Genomic DNA, 21627 nt, shown 5'->3' with positions numbered 1-21627 from the left:
ACCATAGACATGGTCAGTGTCAGGTCTGCTGTTGAAAGGCCTCCATGGGTGGAATCACCGTCCTGGAAAGGGTAGATGCCTGGGAGATGAGAAACTGAAGCAGGATCTAGCGATTGGGCCATCGTGGTCACTAGGATCATCCGGCTTCTCCATGTGTAAACACAAAATCACACCTGGGATGGTCAAAGATGGCAGAGCAGGGGACATGTTTCAAAAGCAAGCGTCAGTGTTCAGATGGCAAGCATGAGACTCTCATGGAGAGGTCAAGGGAGATGTACGCACCTGCAGACACGCCGGGCTGTGGCGCTGCCTCCGTTCTGTTGACCCATGAGTCATGACCTGACATGTTGTCTCCTGTTCTCAGAGAAGAGTGTGGACTGCTACATCACAGTTGCACAGCTCTGCCCCTTTGAGAAGCCGGCCACCCACTGTCCGAGGTAAGAGGGACTGAGGCCTCTCTCCTAGGCTGTCTTCCCGCAGGGCTACCTGTGGTATGGCTCTGTCCATGCCAGGCATGCTTAGAAGGCTCTGTGCTGGGCTGTACCCAGAAGTCATCTGTTATGTAAGCTGGAGATACCTAACTCCCAGCCTAGTCCCCCTACTCCTCATGGGTGGCAGGTTAAGATCATGATTGCCTGGGGCCCCACAGTACCAGAGCCTCAGTGGGAAGAGCTTTCAGCATGGGCACTTCCCTACCGCAGCTTTGGTGAACAGAACAGCCGCTGTGTCCAGCTGAGCTTGACTCACCAGAGAGGGCTCTCCTTGTCCCGGAGACCCATTCTCTAAAGCCCATTGGAAGGCGACACAGACACAGACACACAGACACACAGACAAGCACACACACACACACACACACACACACACACACACACACACACACACACACACACAATTTCCCTGTCTGGTCCTTCCCTTCCTCTTCAGGAGCTGCCTCAACCCGGCTGATTGGCTTCTTTCCTGCCAAGCATCCTGCCTGTCTTTGGGCCAGGTGCTTTCAGCCGCCATCTTGGCTTCATGGTCCCTGGGCTCTGCCTGGGGTAAACTGTTCCAGACAGACACAAAAGGCCTTTTCTTAGGCAAAGCTAATGCTTTTCTTCCTGGCATGGGGTTTGCCAGCCACCTGGGCCTACCCATTTCCAGTCTGAGGAACCCTCTTCATCCCTGGGGCCATCAGTTGGGCTGAGGCCACCAGTGCGGTGGTAATCTAACCCTTCCTTCCTCAAGTTACCTGTGCTCTTCTTGGAATATTCTGAGTCACTGAGGTGAGGGCCCTCCACCCTTCCTCCTTACACAGGGAAGTGGCCTTAAAAACTGTATTGATAACAATCTATGTTCCGCACTCACAGCACACCCCACCAACACCCAGGGAAGGAAGGTGTAATCCCACAGCCCAACACGCCTCTCCTGAGGCCTTATTCCTCTGCTTTGTTTCTCTGTGACTTTTTCTGTGGGATTTTAAAGTTATACATGCATGGTTAAAGACAAGGATGTGTGTACCACGGCCACCCTGGGGACAATTGTCCACTTTCGTTCTGTCAGTGCTGGGCTTGACCCTGGGCCCTGTATATTACAGGAAATGCTCCACCCCTGAGGTATGACTCCCAGCTCTGTGTTGTCTTTTTTAAAGAGCAAGCTGGAGACTAGCAAGATGGCTCAGTGGGTGAAGGTACTTGTTGCCAAGCCTGATAACCTGAGTTCAATCCCCAGGACTCACATGGTGACAGAACAGAGGTGTGCAGGTTGTCCTCCGACCTCTACACATATGCCATGTCATGTTTGGGTTCACACACACACACACACACACACACACACACACACACACACACACACACACACAGCCCAAATGAAAATATGATGAAGACAGAGCAAGATGTTATATAGTTATGTTTCCTCATTTAAAGAGTGTGAATCTGAAAACTCAGACAAGGAGTAAGTGCAGGACGCCATCTCCTGCTGATCGCCACTTCCTGCAATTGCTTCCCGTTTCCAGGGTCCAGTGTCCTGCTCGCTGTGGAGAAGAGCCGTCCTATTGGGCCCCTGTGTTTGGAACCAACATCTATGCTGACGTGAGTAGGGCCGCCTTCCTCGGTGGCCACCTCAGAAACCCAGTCCCAAGTGTGGAAGCCATGACCTGAGATCCCAGGCTGCAGCCTCTGGTTACACTTCCTGCAGCCAGGGCCTCAGAGTTCCATTCACAGATGGGTTGGACTTCCTGCTGTCTGTCTTTGTGAATGGAAGCTCTCGCGTGTCTCCTCTTACCTAGACGGTCTTTAACGGTTTGAAGGCCTTTGTGTTTCTCAGGCTTCACTTTCTCACATATTTAGTCACAGCCACAGTTAGGGTCTTTATTGATGCCAAAAGCAGCTTGGGAAGGAAAGGGTTTATTTCAGCTTACAGCTCTCAGGTCACACTCTGTCACCAACGGAAGTCGGGCCGGGTATCTGGAGGCAAGAGCTGGCCGACTACCACTTGCTCCTCACGGTTTGCTCACTTGCTTTCTTACATAGCTCAGGACCAGGAGAGGAACTGACCCTAGTGAGCCTGCCCCCCCCACACCCATCATTAATCAAGAAAATGCCCTCTGACTGCCCACAGGCCAGTCTGGTGGAGGCATTCTCTCAACTGAGAGTCCCTCTGCCCAGATGACTCTAGCTTGTGTCAGGTTGACAGCAAACTAGTCAGAGCAGCCACTTTCCCATTTCCCTGTATTCTTTTGACAGGTGTTGGTTAGTCTGCTGCTATTTTGTTTCACCTTGCAGGCTCTTAGCCTTACGTAGGAAAAACTAAACAAAACAAATATGCTCTGTCGAGACCCCAGTACACTTGTCAGCCCCTGTCTTGTCTTCCCTCCTAACTCAGATGTGAAGGCTCAGTTTTCCTTTGTTGATTTTCAGGGCTCAGCCTGTTCTCTTTGGTGTCCAGGGCTTAGGGACACAGTGACCCAGAAGGTTCGAGCCCCCTACCCCCACTCCAGCTGCCCACAGGCTGTGCAATTCCTCTGGGGAGTTTTTATCCTCTCTGTGAGTGGAAATCCCAGAGCCAGCCAGACTTGTTCCAGCCCAGGGTATCTTCTAGCTCTAAAGCCTGTCAGCTGGTCATACCATTTGTCTCCAGCTAATACATCGCTCACTTGGCCCGTCCTGTCGATGGTCCTCTCCTCACCACCACCATCTCTGCTTCCATCTGCCTTCAATTGTCCCAGATTCCTGTAACCGTGAAGTCACTTGGTTCCATAAGGCCTGAGTAGCCTTCATGACTAAGCTTTTTTCCTTTTTTCTTTATGGGCCTAAAAAAAAAAAAACCAAACGTCTGGAAAGTTGTTCGGCTGAGATTAAGTTCTAAAAGCTAGAATTTCTATGGAGAAGTAAAGTATCATGCACTGATTGTTGTAGCTCACCGAATATGAAGTTCTGAGTTCCACCCTCAGAACTAAAAGAAAGGAAACAAAGGAAAGAGAAAACAAAACAAAATAAGCCCTCATCGTGATTTTAAAATGTTTTCAAAATAAAAGAATGGACAAAACTATTTCAACCAGATACAAACCACTTAAAAAGTTGCCAGGTTACTAGCTGATAAAATAAAATTCCAGTTTAAATGTACTGAATGGAACAAAACAATTCTTCATGCAAGAACAAGAGATGTAGTTTATGAAGATACGAAAATCAAATCTGTATGCGCCAAATAACATAGCAACTAAACACATAAAGTGAAAAGTTGGAAATCCAAAGCAAGAGTGCTCCACTTTTATCTCCTCTGCATGGGGCTGTGTGATAGTAACGCTGTAACGCATTTTATGCAGTACCTGCTGTGTTTCAAGTTTTTTAAAATACCTTGTTCAGGAATCCTTATCATTTTGCAAAGGGGGAAAATGAGGCTCACAACGACCTGACCCACCTGCTCAGTGAACACATAGAAAAGCGAGATGGGTTTGCATTCTCCCTTTTCCCATATTCTGCCTTCTTTCTGCTTACCTGTTCCTCCACTGACAGGAGCAGGCACGCATGTGAAGGAGGCCTTTAACGCATGTGTCCACTTAGGCTTTGAGCCTGGAAAGCGGCAGGACTTCTGTCTGGGCTTGGCACACAGTAATGGCTCAGTACTGAACAACAACAACAAAAAGATTCTGCAGTCGTTCAAAAAGAGGGTAGTAAGGAAGGAGGAAGGCGGAAACTGTGTGGAGGAGTGAAGATGGAGAGGGCTGCAGGCGGGAGGAGGGAGGAAGAGTGTGCCTCCATCCCCGGGCTCTGCTGGCCTGGGTTTCTAGGTCACTTTGTATTCTGGGAAATGATGCTGCCTCTTGGAAAATGTCTGTTTAGCTAAGAGATTTATTTTGGGAGTGTAGTCTCCAGACCTTTGAAGGGCCTCTGAGTGCCACGGATACAGCCTTTTGCAGAGTGCCTGTCCTGGCGGCAGCTCCCTTTGTGGTGAGCTGCAGGCAGGATTGTCCGGGCGTGTCTCAGACAGCAGATCCGAGGTCAGGAGGCCCGAGCTGGCCCCAGCCAGGGGAGTTACCCATGTGGATGTCTTTCCCCACTGGGCCTCAGTTTCCTTTGCCCATTTGGCCTCATCTACTGCACAAACAAACTCCCGCTGTGTGGGCATCAGGATCCCAGAGAGGAGCAGTGTTTAGATGCCTCCCATCTCTTCCTCTGCTGTCCTGACCTGAGTAGAGCTGCAGAGCCTGTGTTTGAACACCTTCCCAGGGAGCCTGCTGCTGATGATTGTGGTTTGCGGCTGAAGATCCTTGGTGGTCAAGGAGTGCCCTTGAGAGTTTGGGGTCCTGGTGATGATGACACTGGGTTTGACAGTTGCTGGCCTTTGCCTGTGGCAGTTACTGTGCACCAGATCATGTGCAGTCCTGAACCTTGCTTGAAGGGACACAGTGGCCTTTTGCTCTTCACAGTCCCGGCTGTGGGATCACGGCTGTGCTGCTTGTCTTGAGTGACTGTGGTAGGTTGTTTTGCTCCTGGCCCGCCATCTCCCATCCTCTGAGAGGGATTGATAATGGCCATTTCCTTGGGGGCTCATGAAGTCAGAGTAAGCGACAGGCTGGTCCCCCTGCACAGTGAACAGTGAGTACAGGCCACCCTGGGTCCCACAGATACCGAATACCAGGGCTGGCTGATGGGCCTCTAGGCTCACAGAGGTCATTATGAAACGGCCAGGAATTAATGTTGAGCCAGCATGAGCAGATAGTGAACACACCCTGCATGTGGCAGAAGAACAGGGGAGGGAAGGATGTGGGCAGAAGGAGGGAGAAAGAACGTGTCTGCCTACTGGTAGCCGAAGATGTGAGCATCCCCAGGCGTGAGAAGGGAGGACAGCCTGCCATGCATGAATGTTTCATCCAGGAAATGTGGGCATCATGTTATCTGGAACTCCTTCAGGGAGGGGGTGAAGAAGGGCTGTCCCTCAGGCTGCAGCCATAACCTCTTGGCCTCTGGAGAAGAGGCACCTCCCTTGGGGTGTCAGCCCCTTGGGACTTGGGGAATACTAGGAGGACTTTCCTGGCATTTGGCCTAGCAGAAGCTGACGCCTTGCTTCTGGAAATGGCAGTCCCTGGACGGGATGAGCATCGCTGAGGGACAGACATAGTGACTGACTGGCTACAAGTCAGCACAATAAGCGATTTGTGCTCCACTTGTATAAAGTGCCCCCGAGAAGTAGCTTCTGGGGTTCTGAAACTGAGTGATGACTTGATATGTCCCCTTGGAGACAGACGTGCTCTGTTGCCTCTTAACTGTTCAAAGCACAAACCTCTCTGGGAACTGCAGAGTGGGTCCTTCGGGGGAAGAAAATTAAATTGTTTCTCCACGAAGACAGAATGACCAGCCATCCTGCCGTGCTCAGGATTGGAACCAGACCCTGCCAATCACCATCTTCTTCCTGGGCTCACAGGTTTCTTCCCAGGAGCACTGGGGGCTAACCATCCCATTTGCACCATTTGTTGACTGAAGAAGACTAGATATGTCCCCATGGTGTTAAAGACCAGGCCATTGGTGTTTTGAGCCTTGGGTATGGGAGTGTTTCAGTGACTCCTGGACTCTTCAGCTTTTGACAGCAGAGGAGACCATGCAATGTTGATTCCTAAAAATGGAGGCACCCATAGACCAAAGAAATAAATTCTGTCCAGATTCAGTCTGGTGAACCAGTGAGTTTATTGGGGTTATTCATGGCACTGTGGGTGACTCACAGACCACCAGAAAGTCACAGAGCTGGCGTTTAGGCAGCAATACCAGAGAAGAGTCCCTCTGGGTGGCTTACAATTATACAGGAAGAGACCCCACTCAGTTAACTCTTTATTTTCCGAATAACCTCAAGCAGCAGGGGGTCTCTAGGGACCCTGGAGGTCCCCTTCCTTTCATTAGGGAATGTCCACAGGCCAGATCATTTGAAGGTCTCATGTAATGATCTCAGCTGCTCTCACTGAAGATGACCATGGTCAATCCAACCTGGAGGAAATGGCCACATACTTTCTTAGGCATCAGTGACTCTTGAATGTTATGGTTTTGGAGGATGGATATCAACCAGCCTGAAGAAGGCTCTCCAAAGAGTGCCTGGGTCACAGTTTTGGGAGGCCACACTCCAGGATCTGATCCTCCATTCACATACCTCTGGAGACTGTGTTGCTGTCTCTATCCTTCGGTGTGGCAATAGGACAACCAACAGAGCCAGTGCCCAGGCCTCTACTAGTCCCTCCAGGCCACCCACATGCGTTGGCTCCTGACTTATTCAAAGTCAGCAATGCCAGAGGTGTCTTACATGTTCCAGCTCTGAGCCCCTCCCTGTTACAGGACTCTGTGATGTCCATGGGCCACTGGGATAAGCCGGGTAATCTCCCACCCCAGCACTCTTAACTTAATCCCATCTGCAAAGCCCCTTCTGCCATTCACAGGTTTGGGGATTAGGCTGTGGTCGTCTTTGGTGACCATTGTTACGCTGACCGCAGAGGCAGACCCTGCCCTCACCCTGACTTCAGTTGGCGTCAACAGTTCTCAAGTAGCTTTAGCAAAGTGACTGACACTGTGTGCCCAGCTCGCTGGCCTGAGAGGTGGGAAGAATGGACACCACCAGTCTCATTAGATCAAATGGGATGACAGGTCACAGCCAGGACTGAGGTTCACTCAGGGCTAGCATGTGCTCACACCGGGCAGGAGCTGACTCGGCCCCACTGTGTGCACTGAGACCTGTAGGAAGGAGGTTAAGATGCCAGGCATCATCTTCATGACAGGACAGCAGTTAGTCCTGTGGTACAGCAAAGACAGAGACCACAGTCTAGGGTGCAGCTCCGAAGCGGGCTCGCACTCGCAAGGCTTCAGGTTCCATCTCCACGGGGCACACAGGAAGAGGTGGGATCCACAATCTAAACCGCAAGGCTGCCACAGCCTGGGGAAAGCACATGGACATGGCCAAGGAGGTGACTTGGGTGCTCTTGGCCTTAAATGGACCTTTCTGGGACCACCCTGGTTGGCCCTGCCTCTGGGTGAAAAGTAGTTACATGTGTCTTGCCCATCCTCTGTCTAGTGTGCTAAGACCCTGATGAGCCTTGAACCAGAGCCTCATCATCCAGGCCCGAGTAACCTGAGGTCTAGAAAAAATACCCCACACCAGCCTGAGTCCTATGTGTACTAGGCATCTGATAGTGCCCACCTGTGCCCAGGCTGCCCACCTGACTCACTGTATCCCAGACATCCTAGCCTCCTTTCTCCTCCTGGGACATGATCTGTTCACTCCTACCTCAGGACCTTTGCACAGCCTGCTCTCTCTGCCTACAGCACTCTGCTTACAGACAGCCACATGCCTTGTGACTGGAAGTTGTCTGTCACTAGTTTGCCCACAGCTGCTCTAAAGTGGCCTCTTCCAGTCAGTCGCCTCTCTCCATCTACTTTTATTTTCCTCATCCTCCTTGCTTGTGTATTTTTTATTTGTCCCCTCAGCTCCGTGGAAGCAGAGTCTTCGCTTGGTCCCTGCTAAACCCTGCAGGGTCAGGCACGGAGTGACTGCTCAGAAAGCTATTTGTGGAAAGAGAGTAGAATTTGTGGATGAGTGGCAATGGCAGTTTTCTCAGGGACAGTGAGGACCCAAGGTGGTATGGGCTGTTTCCTGGGTGCTGGCACTGATCCCGGCTCCTGTCCTTGCAGACCTCCAGCATTTGCAAGGCAGCTGTGCATGCAGGTGTCATCAGTGACGAGAACGGTGGCTACGCAGACGTGATGCCAGTGGGCAAAAAGAAGAGCTACGTGGGCTCGCTCAGGAATGGGGTGCAGTCAGAAAGGTAGGGTGGCCCTTGGGCCAGACAGCGCCTTACTTTGCAAAGCTGGTTTGCTCTTTGCCACCACAGTGTCCAGGCTGAGTCTGGGACTCTCTCTTTTGATTCTTTTGTTTTCCAAGAAGTTTCCTTTTTCTATTTCTGATGCATGCTTTGTGGAAAGTGTAGAGAGTTTAGATATGTCCAAAGCAGAGCATCTGTCTGTTGTCCATCACCTGGGAAAACTGCTGCATATTATTTTTGGTGTGTAGGCTTCTAGCTCTTTTTCCTCATGCGTGCATTGTATGTGCATATGTATATGTGCATGAATGTGCATGTGTATGTAGGCATGTGTGAGTGTGTGTGTGTGAGAGAGAGAAAATGTGTTCATTTAGTCCATAAGACATAGAAGACCAGGGACTAGTTTAGTTTCCCAACAGCTCTGAAAGCTGCATACAAATTCAGAACTTGCAGACAGTCACGGTCTGAACCCGCACCTGCCTGTGCTTTGGGTGACTATCATGTAAGCCTGGAGGCTGGCCTGTCATCTCAGCCTGGAGGCTGGTCTTGCTAAGTGTTTTTTGTTTGTTTGTTTTTGTTTTCTGTTTGTTTTGTTTCATTTTTTTATCTTGGTGAAGCAAGCATAACAGGACTAAGTGATTGTGACACCCACTCCTCCTTGAAGATGCATCTGTTTGGCTCTGCCAGCTTCCCCGACCTCATAGGATTGATGACAAGAGTCATTGAGACAGGGCCTGGTGGTGACGGACAGGAAGTAAGGGTCATGCTGATAGTTCTGGGTTTTCTCTTATGCAATCACAGGCCTGACTTCCTGCCCCTACTGTGTCTGTTGGCTGCAGTATGAGCCAGTGTTGGGTGCACATGGCTCTGGGCATTTTACCCCTGAGGTATCAGGCCATTTCCACTTTGAGGCCTGAAGTGAATTGTGAATACCTATTTCCCTGTGGTTTCCTCTTTAGGACACTAACTTCAGAGAAGGCCCTGCCCAACCCTAGCCTTGGCATATAAGGTGTGTGTGGGGGGGAGATTGTCAAGAGACCTCCCTAGTGCAGATAGAATTGAGGGCCTGGCTAGTACATTCTGGCTGCCATGACCTTTCTTTCTCATGATTCTGGAGGCCACAGAGGTGTGAGCAGTTGTTGTCTTGTGAGGTTGTGGACAGTTAGTTGCTTCTTGTGTTTTCATGAGTCTCAGGCCTGTCTCTCTCTCAGGCTGTGGGAGGGGCCTTGTGAATCCTGTGACTCTCAGGAACTTCCTAAGCCTCATGAGGCTCCTTCCTCCCCAGGAGAGAAAGTTCTGATTGGGAAACAAAAGCTATAGCAAGGTGGCCCTCGCAAGTGGATGATGGAGTCCAGTGGCCCTGGCTACTCACTTGGCTCTCCAGTCTGTTCTAAGCCCTGAAGCACTGGGTCTTGAACTGGGGCCAGGCAGCTCTAATTCAGGAAACACCCACATGAGTTGGCTCTCAGAGAAGCACAAAGCCTTTACACACGGTCCCTCCTTCTGATACCAGTGGGCTCTTTTTGTTTGTTTGTTTTGTTTTTTTCTAGACAGGGATTCTCTGTGTAGCCCTTGCTGTCCTGGAATTCTCTGTCGATCAGGCTGGCCTCAAACTCACAGAGATTGCCTGCCTCTGCCTCCTGAGTTCTGGGATTACAGATGTGGGCCACCACTACCTGGCTACAAGTGGGCTCTTTAGTCCCTACTCACCCAGGTGACCTTCTCCATGTGGGAAGCCCTCACATTTCCAGGCACTGGGTCCAGCCAGGAGCATGAAGCTGGACCTCTGTCCTGTGGTGCAGGCTTGACCACCTGGTAGGGACAGACAGAAGTGAGACCCAGGGGCAGAGCAGTTCTGCCCTGGAGGACTGGGAAGCCTGGGCCCTGCTTGGCGATGAGGCTCCACCAGAGACTCTGTCTTGAGTGTGGTAGTGCTCTGGCTTCCTCTTGTGTCTATAGGACCTCAGTCATCCTTGATGCATGAAGTAACGTGGCTGGGGACACTCTCTATATAACCCGACCCAGTGAGCTGCAGGAACTGGTTTCAGAGCCAGAGGGTAGGTCTGTTCCCAATGGCTGCTGAGACCCTGGACAGGTCACAGATAGTCTCAATGGTCATTAAGGCATAGGGCATTCCGTGGTCGATGTTTTCCAAATAGCACTCTATTTCTAATTAAAGTGATTTTTATTTATTTTTATGTTTACTGTGTGTGTGTGTGTGTACACTCACAGCAGCATGTGGAGGTCAGGGTGGTGGCTTGCAAGAGTCCGTTCTCTCCTCCATCACGTGGGTCCCAGGGGTGGAGTTCTTGGCAGTAAATGCCTTTACCTGCTGAGCCGGCTCACTCTCCCCTTTCATTTTGTTTGTCTGAGATAGGGTCTCATGGAAAACAGGCTGGCCTCCAACTTTACTGTGTGGCTGAGGGTGACCTTGAATTTCTAATCTTCCTGCCCCCTACTTCCTGAATACTGGGTTACATAGGTCCATGACACCACTCCTAGCTTGGCAAATGGCGTTTTAAATACGGAGTGACTCGGGCGGTGGTGGCACCCGCCTTTAATCCCAGCACTCGGGAGGCAGATGCAGGTGGATCTCTATGAGTTTGAGGCCAGCCTGGTCTACAGAGCCACACAGAGAAACCCTGTCTCAAAAAACAAACACAAATCTTGGGTGGCATGGGGTGCTGGTGTGACAGTTTTGATTTCACAATGGTTTGTTGGAGAAGGTTTCCTGGAAGTTGTGCAAGGTGGGTGTGTGGAAGTGAGATTCTTCAGGACAGCCTGTTCTTTCAGACTTGGGGCCTAGGCTGGCTAAACCGCGTCCTCAGAGAGAGCAGGCACCCAGACAGATGCCTGTCAGCCCAGGGCTCTTCTTAGACCAGGGCAGCAGAAGAGTTCCCAGTCGCTTGTGAACAGTAAACCGTGGGCAGAGAGGGGTATTCAGGCGTGTTTTCACCTGGCTGTGGAATTGTTCAGTCAATAGTACGAGCGACTCTGGGCACTGACCTTGGGGGCTAAGGACAGGCATGGATAGTAGAGATAAAAATCTCCATCCTAAGGGCCAACAGACACACAGCATGAGCCATACAGGACCCCAGCCACACTAGTAGCCATGGTGGAAAAAAAATAAAGATGTTTGTTTGCATTTGCTTTTAAGCTCAGGCAGAAATTTACTACGGAGCTCAGGCTGGCCTTGAGCTTGTAATCCTCCTGCCTCAGCCTCCCAAGTGCACACTGTGGCAGTCTCCATCGTACAGAGGTGAAGCTTGGCAAAGCAGGGCTGGGCGCACATCTGCCAGGGGGAGAGCTGCATATGCGTGCCTAGAGCCAGCAATGACTGCTCCCTCCCTCTGCCCTCCCTTCCTTATTACACTGGGATTGAACCCAGGGTCTCACCATGCTAGGCCAGCACTCGTATTACAGACCCACATCTCCAACCAGTCTTTTTGAATTTTATTTTTGGGACAGGATCTCACCAAGTTTCACAGGCTGAGCTTGAACATGCTCTGAAGCCCAGATAGGGTTTGAACCAAGGATCCTCCAGCCGCAACCTCCCGAGTAGCTGGGAATACAGTCCTAAATTATCGGGCCCAACTTCAGTATCTCTTAGCAGTGGGAACACAACCTCACTTTTCCAAGGCCAGAGTCATGGACCCCTCTGTGTCCCAAGATACCAAGACTCCCTGAGGTCAGCCGCCAACCATAGAAGCACAGGTTGAGCTGCTCCGGAACTGGCTGTTCCCTCTCTCACTCCAGGTTCTGCTGGAAGGTTCCAGATGGCAAGAGCTCTTCCTCTCAGAAGGGAGCTCTGCTGGGCTGCCCTGCCTGCCCTGAGGAAGGCCTGATTCCTAGTGCCTCTGCAGTGCCCAGAGCAGCTGTGCCCTGACCTTCCAGGGGGCCTCTCTGCCCCCTCCTGTCTCCTTTTTCTTTCAGAGGACTCAAGAGGTGGATATAATGAAAATTGTGTGTGTGTGGGGTGTGTGTGTGTGTGTGTGTGTGTGTGTGTGTGTGTGTGTGTTCGGAGGACAAATGTGGAGAGTCAGTTCCCTCCTTCTACCTTGTTGAGCCAAGATCTCACTTGATTCTGCTGAGTAGCATTCTCCGTACTAGCTGGCCTGTGAGCTTCCAGAATTCCCCTGTCTCTACCTTCTATCTAACTGCAGGAGTGCTGGGGTTATAGATGAGTTCCAGCACATTGGCTTCTTACTTGGCTTCCAGGGATCAAACTCAGGTTTTCAGGCTCATGTGGCTAACTCTATTACCTGCTGATCCGTCTCTTAGGCTCTGGTAGGGAAAATAATTTTTTATGTTTTAGACAGGGTCTCGCTGTGTAGCCCTGACTGACCTAGAACTCACTGTGGCCTCATATTCAGAAATCTGCCTGCCTCTGCCTCCCTAATGCTAGGATTAAAAGGCTGTGCCACCGTGAGAGAGGACCATACTGGCAGCATGGCCAAGCACACTGTGGGTATGCTTCACCGTACCGCCTTCTGGGTGGCACAGGGCGCTCATGCTGCAGACAGACAGCTGTTTGTTTACCAGGACGGCCTCATTGTTTACCGGATGGCCTCATATCCAGCTGTTTCCTTCCTTGTTCTTACTACGCTAAGCAGAGGAGGAACATCTTTGTGCAATCCCACATGCTCCTAGCAGGTCCCTCAGGTAACTTCCTTTTAGAGAACAGCCTCGGCCACCTTCCTGTGTCTGCTCTCACTGCCTGTGGAGCCCTTCCCACCAATGACTTCCTGCTGTTCTGGGAACAAAACCCACCTACTGGTGCCCAGACATACCTGCTCCACGCACAGCATTCCCCCTTGTGGTCTTTTCTTTTTCTGGAGCATGCAGAGGCCATTTCTACCCCAGGCCCTTTGCACTTGCTGTCTTTGGGCCCTGAACCTTCTCATGTCCCTGTGTGCCTGTGGCTGATCATTCCTGCCATTCAGATCTAAAGACAAGTGCTGCCTCCCTGGGAGGCATCCTTCTCCCTCCTGACTTTACCCTCCTCTGTAGAATCTCCTTGTACATGTTTGTCTGGTGTAGGCTCCTTGAAAGTCAGAATCCATCTGTTTTGTTACCACCCCTAACATACTGAACCCAGATCCGGGCATGTACTAGGTTTACAGTAAACAGTAGTTGAATATTGAGTCTAGCAAGTCATTTAGAACTATCTGAGAGATCTTTGATGCCTTTTATCAAATTCTTTATATTTGATTTTTTTTTGAGACAGGGTTTCTCTGTGTAGCCCTGGCTGTCTGGCAGTCCTGGAACCTGGATCTGTACCTTAGGCTGGCCTTGAACTCACAGAAATCCATCTGCCTCTACCTCCCAAGTGTTGGGATTAAAGGTGTGCACCACCACCGCCTGGCTATATTTGATTTTTATGAAAGCCAGTTATCTCCAGCGCTGGGGAGTGGCTAGGCAGGTAAAGGTAAACCTGAGTTCAGATCCCCAGAGCTCACACAAAACGGTGCATGTTGTAAAGGAGATGCAGATGGATGACAGAGGCTGGATACCTCGCCTAGCCAAAGGCTAACTCCAGCTTCAGTGAGAAACCCCATCTAAAAAAGTAAGGTGAACCTGGGTTTGGTGTACATACCTTTAACCCCAGAACTTGGGAAACAGAGGCAGGAGAATGTCTGTGAGTTCAAGGCCAGCCTGGTGTACAGAGCAAGTTTCAGGACATTGAGAGCTACACAGAGAAACCCCGTTTTGCAAAACCAAAAAAAGGAAAAAAAAACCTCCCCTCACCCAAAAGGTAGAGAACAATTAAGGGAGACACCTGATATCAACTTCTGGTTCATGCCCACCCCTGAGCCCCTCCCTTGGAAATATCATAGAAACAGCCTGGAAGTACCTCAGCTATACTGTCTCCAGATGTATGTGGGGGTCATGAGCTGACATCTGAGGGCCAGGTTGGAAAAGGCAGGGCTGGGGAAAGATTCTGACTTTTCACTCTCTACACGCCTTCCTCGAACATACACAGCAGGCAGGTAACTGACCTGCTTAATGGCTTCAGGAAGAGAGTGGAGGGGCCAGCATTCACATGGACCCGTCTGCTGGCTCCCTGCTGCAGGGTGGGCAGGGTACTCTGGAGTGCTCCTGTAGCTCCAGGCAAGATGTTGGGGGCTCCAGCCTGGAGCCTCCAGCCTGCTTGGCAGCCTCGGGGCACCCGTGACAGCGCCAGCATCCTACCAGAACCCTTTCCAGCTCCCTTGTTCTTCCCCCCACGTGGCTCGCTCACATGTGTGGCAGGCAGGGAGCACGTGGCAGTGGGCGGTTCTCCTAGCTACTACTCAGTGACAGAGCCCTGGGAGCTCTTCAGCCTGAAATCCAAGGAGCAGAAGGCACTTTCCAGAAACCAGCTCAACTGCTGGGTAAGCCTGGCCCTGGGCAGCTCCTCGTCTGTCTCTGCTTGGCCTTGGTAACCTCTGGGAGCATCCCACCGTGTCCTCTATGCAGCACCATGTCACTGAGCATGCCTATTTGATACGTTTTTCCAGGGTTCAGCCCTGGGGTAGCCAAGAGCATGAGGCTGCCACGAGGAAGGCAGAAAAACAAGCAGGAATTCCAAGCAGCTGTTCCCGCAGGACTGTAGCTCCCTGGTGGACCGCCCAAGGCCTGGCCAGCTGTCAGGTCTAGGAGTTTGGTCCAATCCGGGATCTCCTGCTCCCGGCGGAGACCCTACAGGAAATGGCATTGATAAATCATGACTGGGCTGTTAAGATCAGGCTCAGGCATTTTCTTAATCTGCAGTGTGTATGCTGCAACTGTGGACACCCTTCCCCACTGAGAACAGAACCTTAAAGGTTAACTAGCCACCCTGCACGCCTCCTCCAGGAGGTATCAATTAATGCAATGTTTATGAGAAACATTTTGGCAGCTATTAAGATCTCATATGCACCCATGCTTTTATTGTTGTTGTTGTTATTTGTGACATTGAGGATGGAACCCAAGCCTTGTACATGCTAAGTTAGCACTCTGCCACTAACTATATTGCCATGACCCCAGCACGCAGGCCTGCTTTACCCTTTGGAGACAGAATCTTGCTCTGTAGCTCATGCTAGCCCAGAATTCATGATCCTTCTGCTTCAGCCTCCCGAGTTCTAGGTTATAGGCATGTGCCACCACATTCGGCTCCCACCCGTACTTTGATCCAGCAGTTCCATTCCCAGGGGCTTCAGGACTCATAGTGGATGTGTGCAGCCTCGGCAGTGATGGCCTTGTCTGCCAATAAAATGACTAAGAAGAACTCAGTCTCCATCTCTAGAGTCCCAGATAAATACCACTTAAACCTAGCAGTGTACTCTTCAGCAGAGAAAGCAGGAAGAACATTCCAGCAAGGTATGGTGGCCCATGCTTGTAATCCTAGTACACAGGAACTTGAGGTAGGAGGATTGCCCCAAGTTTGAGGACAACCTGGGCTACACAGCCAGAATCCATCTCCAAAAACAAATGAAAATAAATTTTTGAGTTATGTGTGTATGTGTGCTTTGTATGTGGACAAACATGAGAACATGAGACGTTTGTGTAGAAGGTAGTGGGTGGCGTGCGAAACCTCAGCAGCAGAGGCCTTAGGGAAGCAGAGCTCTCTGTAGAGCAGGAGGGCTGGGAAGGAAGGATTTCCCTCCCCCCTTTACAGTGTATAGCTGTGTATAGGACAGCCTACACAATAGCTAGGACTCTGCTTTTCCATTAAATTTCGGTCTCTGTCTCTGTTGTATGTGTGTGTATGTGTGTGTTGTGTGTGTGTATGTATGTGTGTGTGTTGTATGTGTTGTGTGTATTGTATGTATGTGTGTGTATGTGTGTGTGTTGTATGCATGTGTGTGTTGTATGTGTATGTATATACACATGGAAATCACAGGGTCTCAGGGATCACACTCAGGCTATCAGGCTTGGCAGTCAGGACTTTTATCCACTGAATCACCTCCCTGGCCTTTATTTTCCATTTTAATTTTGCTGTGAAAAGAGGGCTCTCTAGCTAAAAATTGATAGGCAAAATTGTAAAATTTGGCCAGGCCTCCTACCATCTATAAAAACAGACTCAAATGGATAGAAGCCTTAAAACTTAAAAAGCTCTTAGAAAGAGATAAGCTTAAGTTTGTGAGATCATGAACTAGGTATTGCTTTCTTTAAATATAACATCAAAAGAATAGCTGTGAAAAATTGATGAATTTTTAAGAGACACCCTAAGAAAAGGAAGAGAAGTGGGGTGGAGAGACCACGGGGTGGCCAAGAGCACTCACTGCTCTCAGAGAAGCCTGGGTTTGGTTCCCCACACCCAGATCCAATGGCCTAGGACTTCCTGTAACTCCAGCTCAGAGGTTCTGACTCTCTTTGGTCCTCCATGGTCACTGTGGGCACACAGTGCACATATAAACACTCAGGAACACACAAAATAAAAGTAAGAAAGTCATAAGAGAAGAAAGAGAAATAGACACCAAGTGTGTGTGCACACTCAGAGAGTAAGCCGGCAAGGAGCCTGGCTAGGATCTGGGTGTGGTGGTCACACCTTTAATCTCAGCACTCTTGAGGCAGAGACCAGTAATCCGAGTTGTAAACTATCCTGGTCTATAGAGAGAGTTTCTAGGGCAGTCAGGGCTATCCTGACACAGAAAACAAACAAAAAATCCTAGCTGTTTGCTACCAAAGAGAATGGCCTCACAGGAGTACACTCTTAGCACTGGGCCCTAGAACTGTGAGAAGATTAACTTCTCCTCAGCTGAGGGAAGGAGAGGTAGGATTAGAGTTAGGAAGGCAGAACAGCTAGCTACAGAATGAGAGAAAAATTTTGCAAACTGTATATTTACTAAAGGATTTCACACCACAAGTGTGCATGCTTGTGTGTGTGTGAGCATGTGTATGCCTGCACTTCGGCACACTTGTGTATAAACTCCTACAACTCAACATTGAGATAACCCAGTTGAGGACTTGGAAGATGGTGCAAGGCTGCAACTCTGTGTCAAGGCGCTTGCCTAACATGCACAAGGCCTGGGGTTCCAGCTCCACCACCATGTTAGAAAGGATCGACAGTGCTTAGAGATCCATCTACCTAACCATGTTCCAGGGACAGCTGCTAAGCCATGCAGAGCCACTAAGCACCTTAAGCACTGGTGAGATGCAGATTCAGGTCACCGTCCCCGGTCCACCCATAAGATGGCCAAAGACCACAGCGGATATCAGTGTGGCTATGGAGCCTCCAAAACACTCAGTGCATTGTGGATGGGCACAGGCACAATGTGGCCACTTTAGAAGAAACTGGTTTTGAGGTTTTCAAAAGGTGGATGTAGTTTAACAGCAATCCCCCTTCCAAGCATATGACTCTTTGGGTAGAAAGCATTTGTTACCCAGAACAGGCATATCCACAGAGGCAGAGGTGGAGCATGGAAGGCGGAGAGGCTGGGGGGATCTTTGTGAATGTTTATTCATCTCATGTGCATACATACCACAGCTCTGGTATAGAGGTTGGAAAACGTGGCTGAATTTCACAGTATGTGTATTTCTGTAAAGCCGTTTGTAAAATCTGGTTGAGAGCCAGGGTCACAGTCCAGTGGCAGAGTGCTTGCCCAGCATGCATGGAGCCCTGGGTTCAATGCTGGTTCCCCAGCGCTGCATAAACTGGATGTGGTAGTACTTGGGAGGGGGAGGCAGCAGGATCAAGAGTTTAGGGGTCATCCTCACCCGTATAAGAAGTTTGACATCAGTCTAGGCCACATAAGACCCTGTCTCAATAAAACAGACAAAACCCCCCCGAAGAACTTGACTCCCATTAGCAGAGCATGGTCTTGATTGACTGTATGACTCTGGTCGGTCTCTTGATTCCTTGCTGTCTGGGTTTCTCGCCTGCATGTACAGACAGTATGACAGCCCTGCCTTGGAAAGGATAGTGGACCCAGGACAGCAAATTCAGGTAGCATTCAGTGTGAGGATCATCTGTCAACAAGATGTCTGACCTGAGACAGATGTCAGCAAAACCCATGGGCGGGGCAGGGGAGGGGATGCTCCGATCTAGGCCCAGAAACCCTTGAGTCAGAATGTCACTTCAAAGCCTCAGCCTGGACTCACACCACCATTTCCTGTTAGTACTGGTGGACTTGTCGAGCTGGGTGTGACTTCTGTGGGCTCTGTCCTCACCACACTGGCCCAAGCAGCCATTCCCCTGCCCACAACTCTTGTAACCTCCCACTCCCTCTTCTCTTGCAGCCTGAATGCTCCTCAGGATGGAAATGCCTTCCGGATCTTCGCCGTCAGGCAGTGAATGAGGAGAGCTGGGGAGAAGGGGCGTCATCTACGGCGTTTGGGGTCCTGCTTTTTACCTGTACTTTGTCCTTTGGGGTGGGGGTGGGGTTACAGAGAGTCAGGAATCTTTCTTTCAGTGTCATTGAATGTCCTGTCCCTTTGTGGCCTTCGGTAAGAGTCACGCAGCATCATCAGCTAATGAGTAGCATGCCATGGAGTCTCGGGTGGACTGGCCAGGCTGCGGTCCCCATCTGGTCACTCAGGAGCTGCTCACTGAGGCACTCCTCACCACGTTTGCTTTGGTGGGGGGGAGGCGTTCAAACCCTTGAGGATACAGGTTTGCGATGTGTCATGAATGGGACTCTTGTCTGAGTAGAGATGACAGCCCTAAAGTCACAGTATGTCCTACCAACAGGGAAATAGGTTCTATGTTTGCTGGTCAGACAGATGGGCTGCAAGGAGAGGCCCGGGCCAAGACTTGGGCTCTGCCCTGCTAGTGTCCTTGCTCGTGTCCCCTGCCCCCTTGGCGGTCATGTGCTTATGTATCCAGCAGAGCTGGTCTATTTAAGGTTGGCAGCATTCCAGAGATTTATCTTGTCTTTGTCCTTGTCCGTGTGGCCTGTTTTCACATGACCTTTGGTCTCATGGAGGACCGATGCATCAGGAGCCTTCCGCCACGTTCTATGACCCTGTGGCTTCTGCCCCACCCCAGGCTGGTCTAGGTGTTCTCCTCTGGGCTTTGGTTTTGCACAAGGCTCCAGGTCTTAGATGTCTGCTCACTCCTTAGAACAAGGGCTGTCTCACTGCTGCTGCTTGAGTGACAGCTCAATGTCACCTTCCCCTTCGTTTGGGTGACCTAGTTTCTAGCTGTGGGAGGAATGGATTCCTGCCACATTCCTCATAGAGGTTAATGGCGTGGCTTGTGGTTCTAAAACCGCTCATGACACACCAGTCACCAGGGAGAGGGGCTGGGACACACAGGAAGGACTCCTATTCCTATTGGTGCAGCTCAGCTCCTGCCAATGTTCCTGGGCTCCAAGAGTGTGGTGAGCCCTGGCTTCCATCACTTAGGAGCCTGGCCCAAACCCACTGTAAAATGAAACATGTTCTTGTAAACAGCTTACTCTAGAGAAGGTGAAATCCCACCCCAGCCCTTGGGATGTTGAAGATTGCCCGTGAGTGCTGGCTTCAAATGGAGTTTCATGATCTAGCCAACTATTTCCTAAGGGGGGAGAAAAGGAGAAAATAAAACAAAATACTGCGCCTAAGGGGACAGGCTGGGGAGTTGGCTTGGTGGTTAAGGGTTCTTGTGGCTTCCAGAAAACCTGAGTTCAATTCCTACCACCCACTCACAAGCTGCTCACACCCACCTGGAACTCCAGGCAATCTGTGATCTCCACAGGTATCATACACATACACATGAATAAAAGTACAAATAGTTCTGTAAAAAACCCAGAGGGAGTCTGAACAAAGCCCTGCCCCTAGGGAGCCATGTGGACCTAGTTGGGTTAAATGTTTGTTTGTTTTAGACAGAGTTTCACTATGTAGTCCAGGTTGGCCTTGACTCATCATGTAGTCCAGGTGGCTCTCCTGAATGCTGAGATAGCTTTGCCCAAATCCATTCCCTTCTGGGGAGTTTATAAAAAGCACACAGCCTTGAGCCAGCCCCAGCTAGCCTTCCCTGGGCTTTTCCCACCTCACATTATGAGCGTAGCATTTTTGCAGGCGTAAACTCTTCCACCCCAGATGTCAGAGCAGACACCTGCTCAGCATGTGGAGTGGGGTTCCTGGTTGCCATCAAACATCTGGAAAACTTCTAGATGCAAGGAGTACCGTGGGATTCTGGTTTCACTCAGCCTGCGGGGCAAGGTTGAGATGGTAAGGAAAATAGCTCCCCTCCTAGGTTTCTAGGCTGACTAACCAATCCTATCTCCAGGTGAACTTGCTGTGTGAGTCTACACTGGGGTCCTGAGTGCACCCCAGCTGGCCCTTCCACCAGGCATAGGGGCCTCGCTCATCTTCACCAATAGTTTGAAACTAGAAGCCCCTTTCTTCAGGAAAAAAATGGAAATGAAACTTTGAATGACAAGATCTTGATGTCAGAGCACTTCTGATCCCCTGTGTCCATCAGTTCTCCCAAGTTTAAAATGACCACACCCAGGCCAGCTGCATCCCCCACTCTGCCCTGTGATAGTTTCCATTTGCTTCTAGGTTGTGCCCGGTCTGTTCTGAGGGGTGTGTTGACTCTCCATGATCTGTAGGCTCTCTTGGCCCGCAGTTTACTGTGTGCTTTTTTCTATGAAAAATGATGTATTTTACAACTTCCTATGTACAAAAGTTTATTGTAAGTTTTTGTGCTTCGCATGAATAGGGCCACACTGGTTGTTGCTATGGTTTCAATAAAACTGATTTGATTTCTAACACATCCCTGTACTGCATCTTTTCTAGACACATCATTTATAAACTCATTTGTCTTGTCCCCACAAGCCCCAAGCAGCTGGTGAGGCCCAGGTGGCATTGTAGGGGACCTCAGATACATTCCTGGGAAGTGTGGTCAAGAGACTAGTGACTTAACAATGTGTAAGGTCTGACATTCAAAGCAAGGATGGGGGTCAAGATGCTGTGTTTCCCACAAGCCCCAAGATTGCAAGCAAGTAATGACCACTGGAGCTTTTGTCAAGGACATGTCAGTGAGAGCTGAAGTGACAAGACTGAAGACTGGGTAAGTGACTTTAACAATAACAGAAGGGGGTGTGGGCATCCAAAGCCAAGGTGTGGGTGGGGCTGCCTTCCTACCCACCCACAAGATACCTCTGTCCATAGTTTGTATCATCCCGATGTGCCCTCTGTGTGTCCATCTGGCATCTCCTTCACCTCTATAAGAACAAGCCACACCATGACTCCACATCCTGATATGTCCACTTCAGGGGTTAGAAATCCAACATAGGAATCTAGGGCAAGATGCAATGCAGTCCAAATTGGCCTGTTCTTCATAGCACGAGCCCAGGGACGGCCCTGCAAACCTCACTACCTGGAGGGGGTGGGCTTCTCATCCAGGTACCCTGCCACCTAGCATTCTTCCTAGACACCCATGCTGAGAACTATCGTATATGGACTGT

General features: G+C 50.3%; 1 protein-coding gene across 2 annotated transcripts in view; it reads left to right on the top strand.

The window, feature by feature from the left end:
* Positions 1 to 20931, top strand: part of Crispld2 (cysteine rich secretory protein LCCL domain containing 2) — a 54914-nt gene extending 33983 nt beyond the window's left edge. For both annotated transcript variants that reach the window (XM_005073196.4, XM_040735929.1), the window contains exons 12-15: positions 365 to 437; positions 1991 to 2066; positions 8142 to 8275; positions 18473 to 20931. In XM_005073196.4, coding sequence (XP_005073253.1) covers positions 365 to 437; positions 1991 to 2066; positions 8142 to 8275; positions 18473 to 18527 — 338 coding nt within the window. In that variant the 3' untranslated portion in view covers positions 18528 to 20931. The remainder of the gene's footprint in view (positions 1 to 364; positions 438 to 1990; positions 2067 to 8141; positions 8276 to 18472) is intronic.
* The last annotated feature ends 696 nt before the right edge of the window (positions 20932 to 21627 follow it).

The sequence above is a fragment of the Mesocricetus auratus genome, unplaced genomic scaffold (genome assembly GCF_017639785.1).
Source record: "Mesocricetus auratus isolate SY011 unplaced genomic scaffold, BCM_Maur_2.0 Super-Scaffold_6723, whole genome shotgun sequence".
Lineage (NCBI taxonomy): Eukaryota > Metazoa > Chordata > Mammalia > Rodentia > Cricetidae > Mesocricetus > Mesocricetus auratus.
Note: the sequence above shows the minus strand (reverse complement) of the source record. Positions and strands in the feature narration are given on the sequence as shown.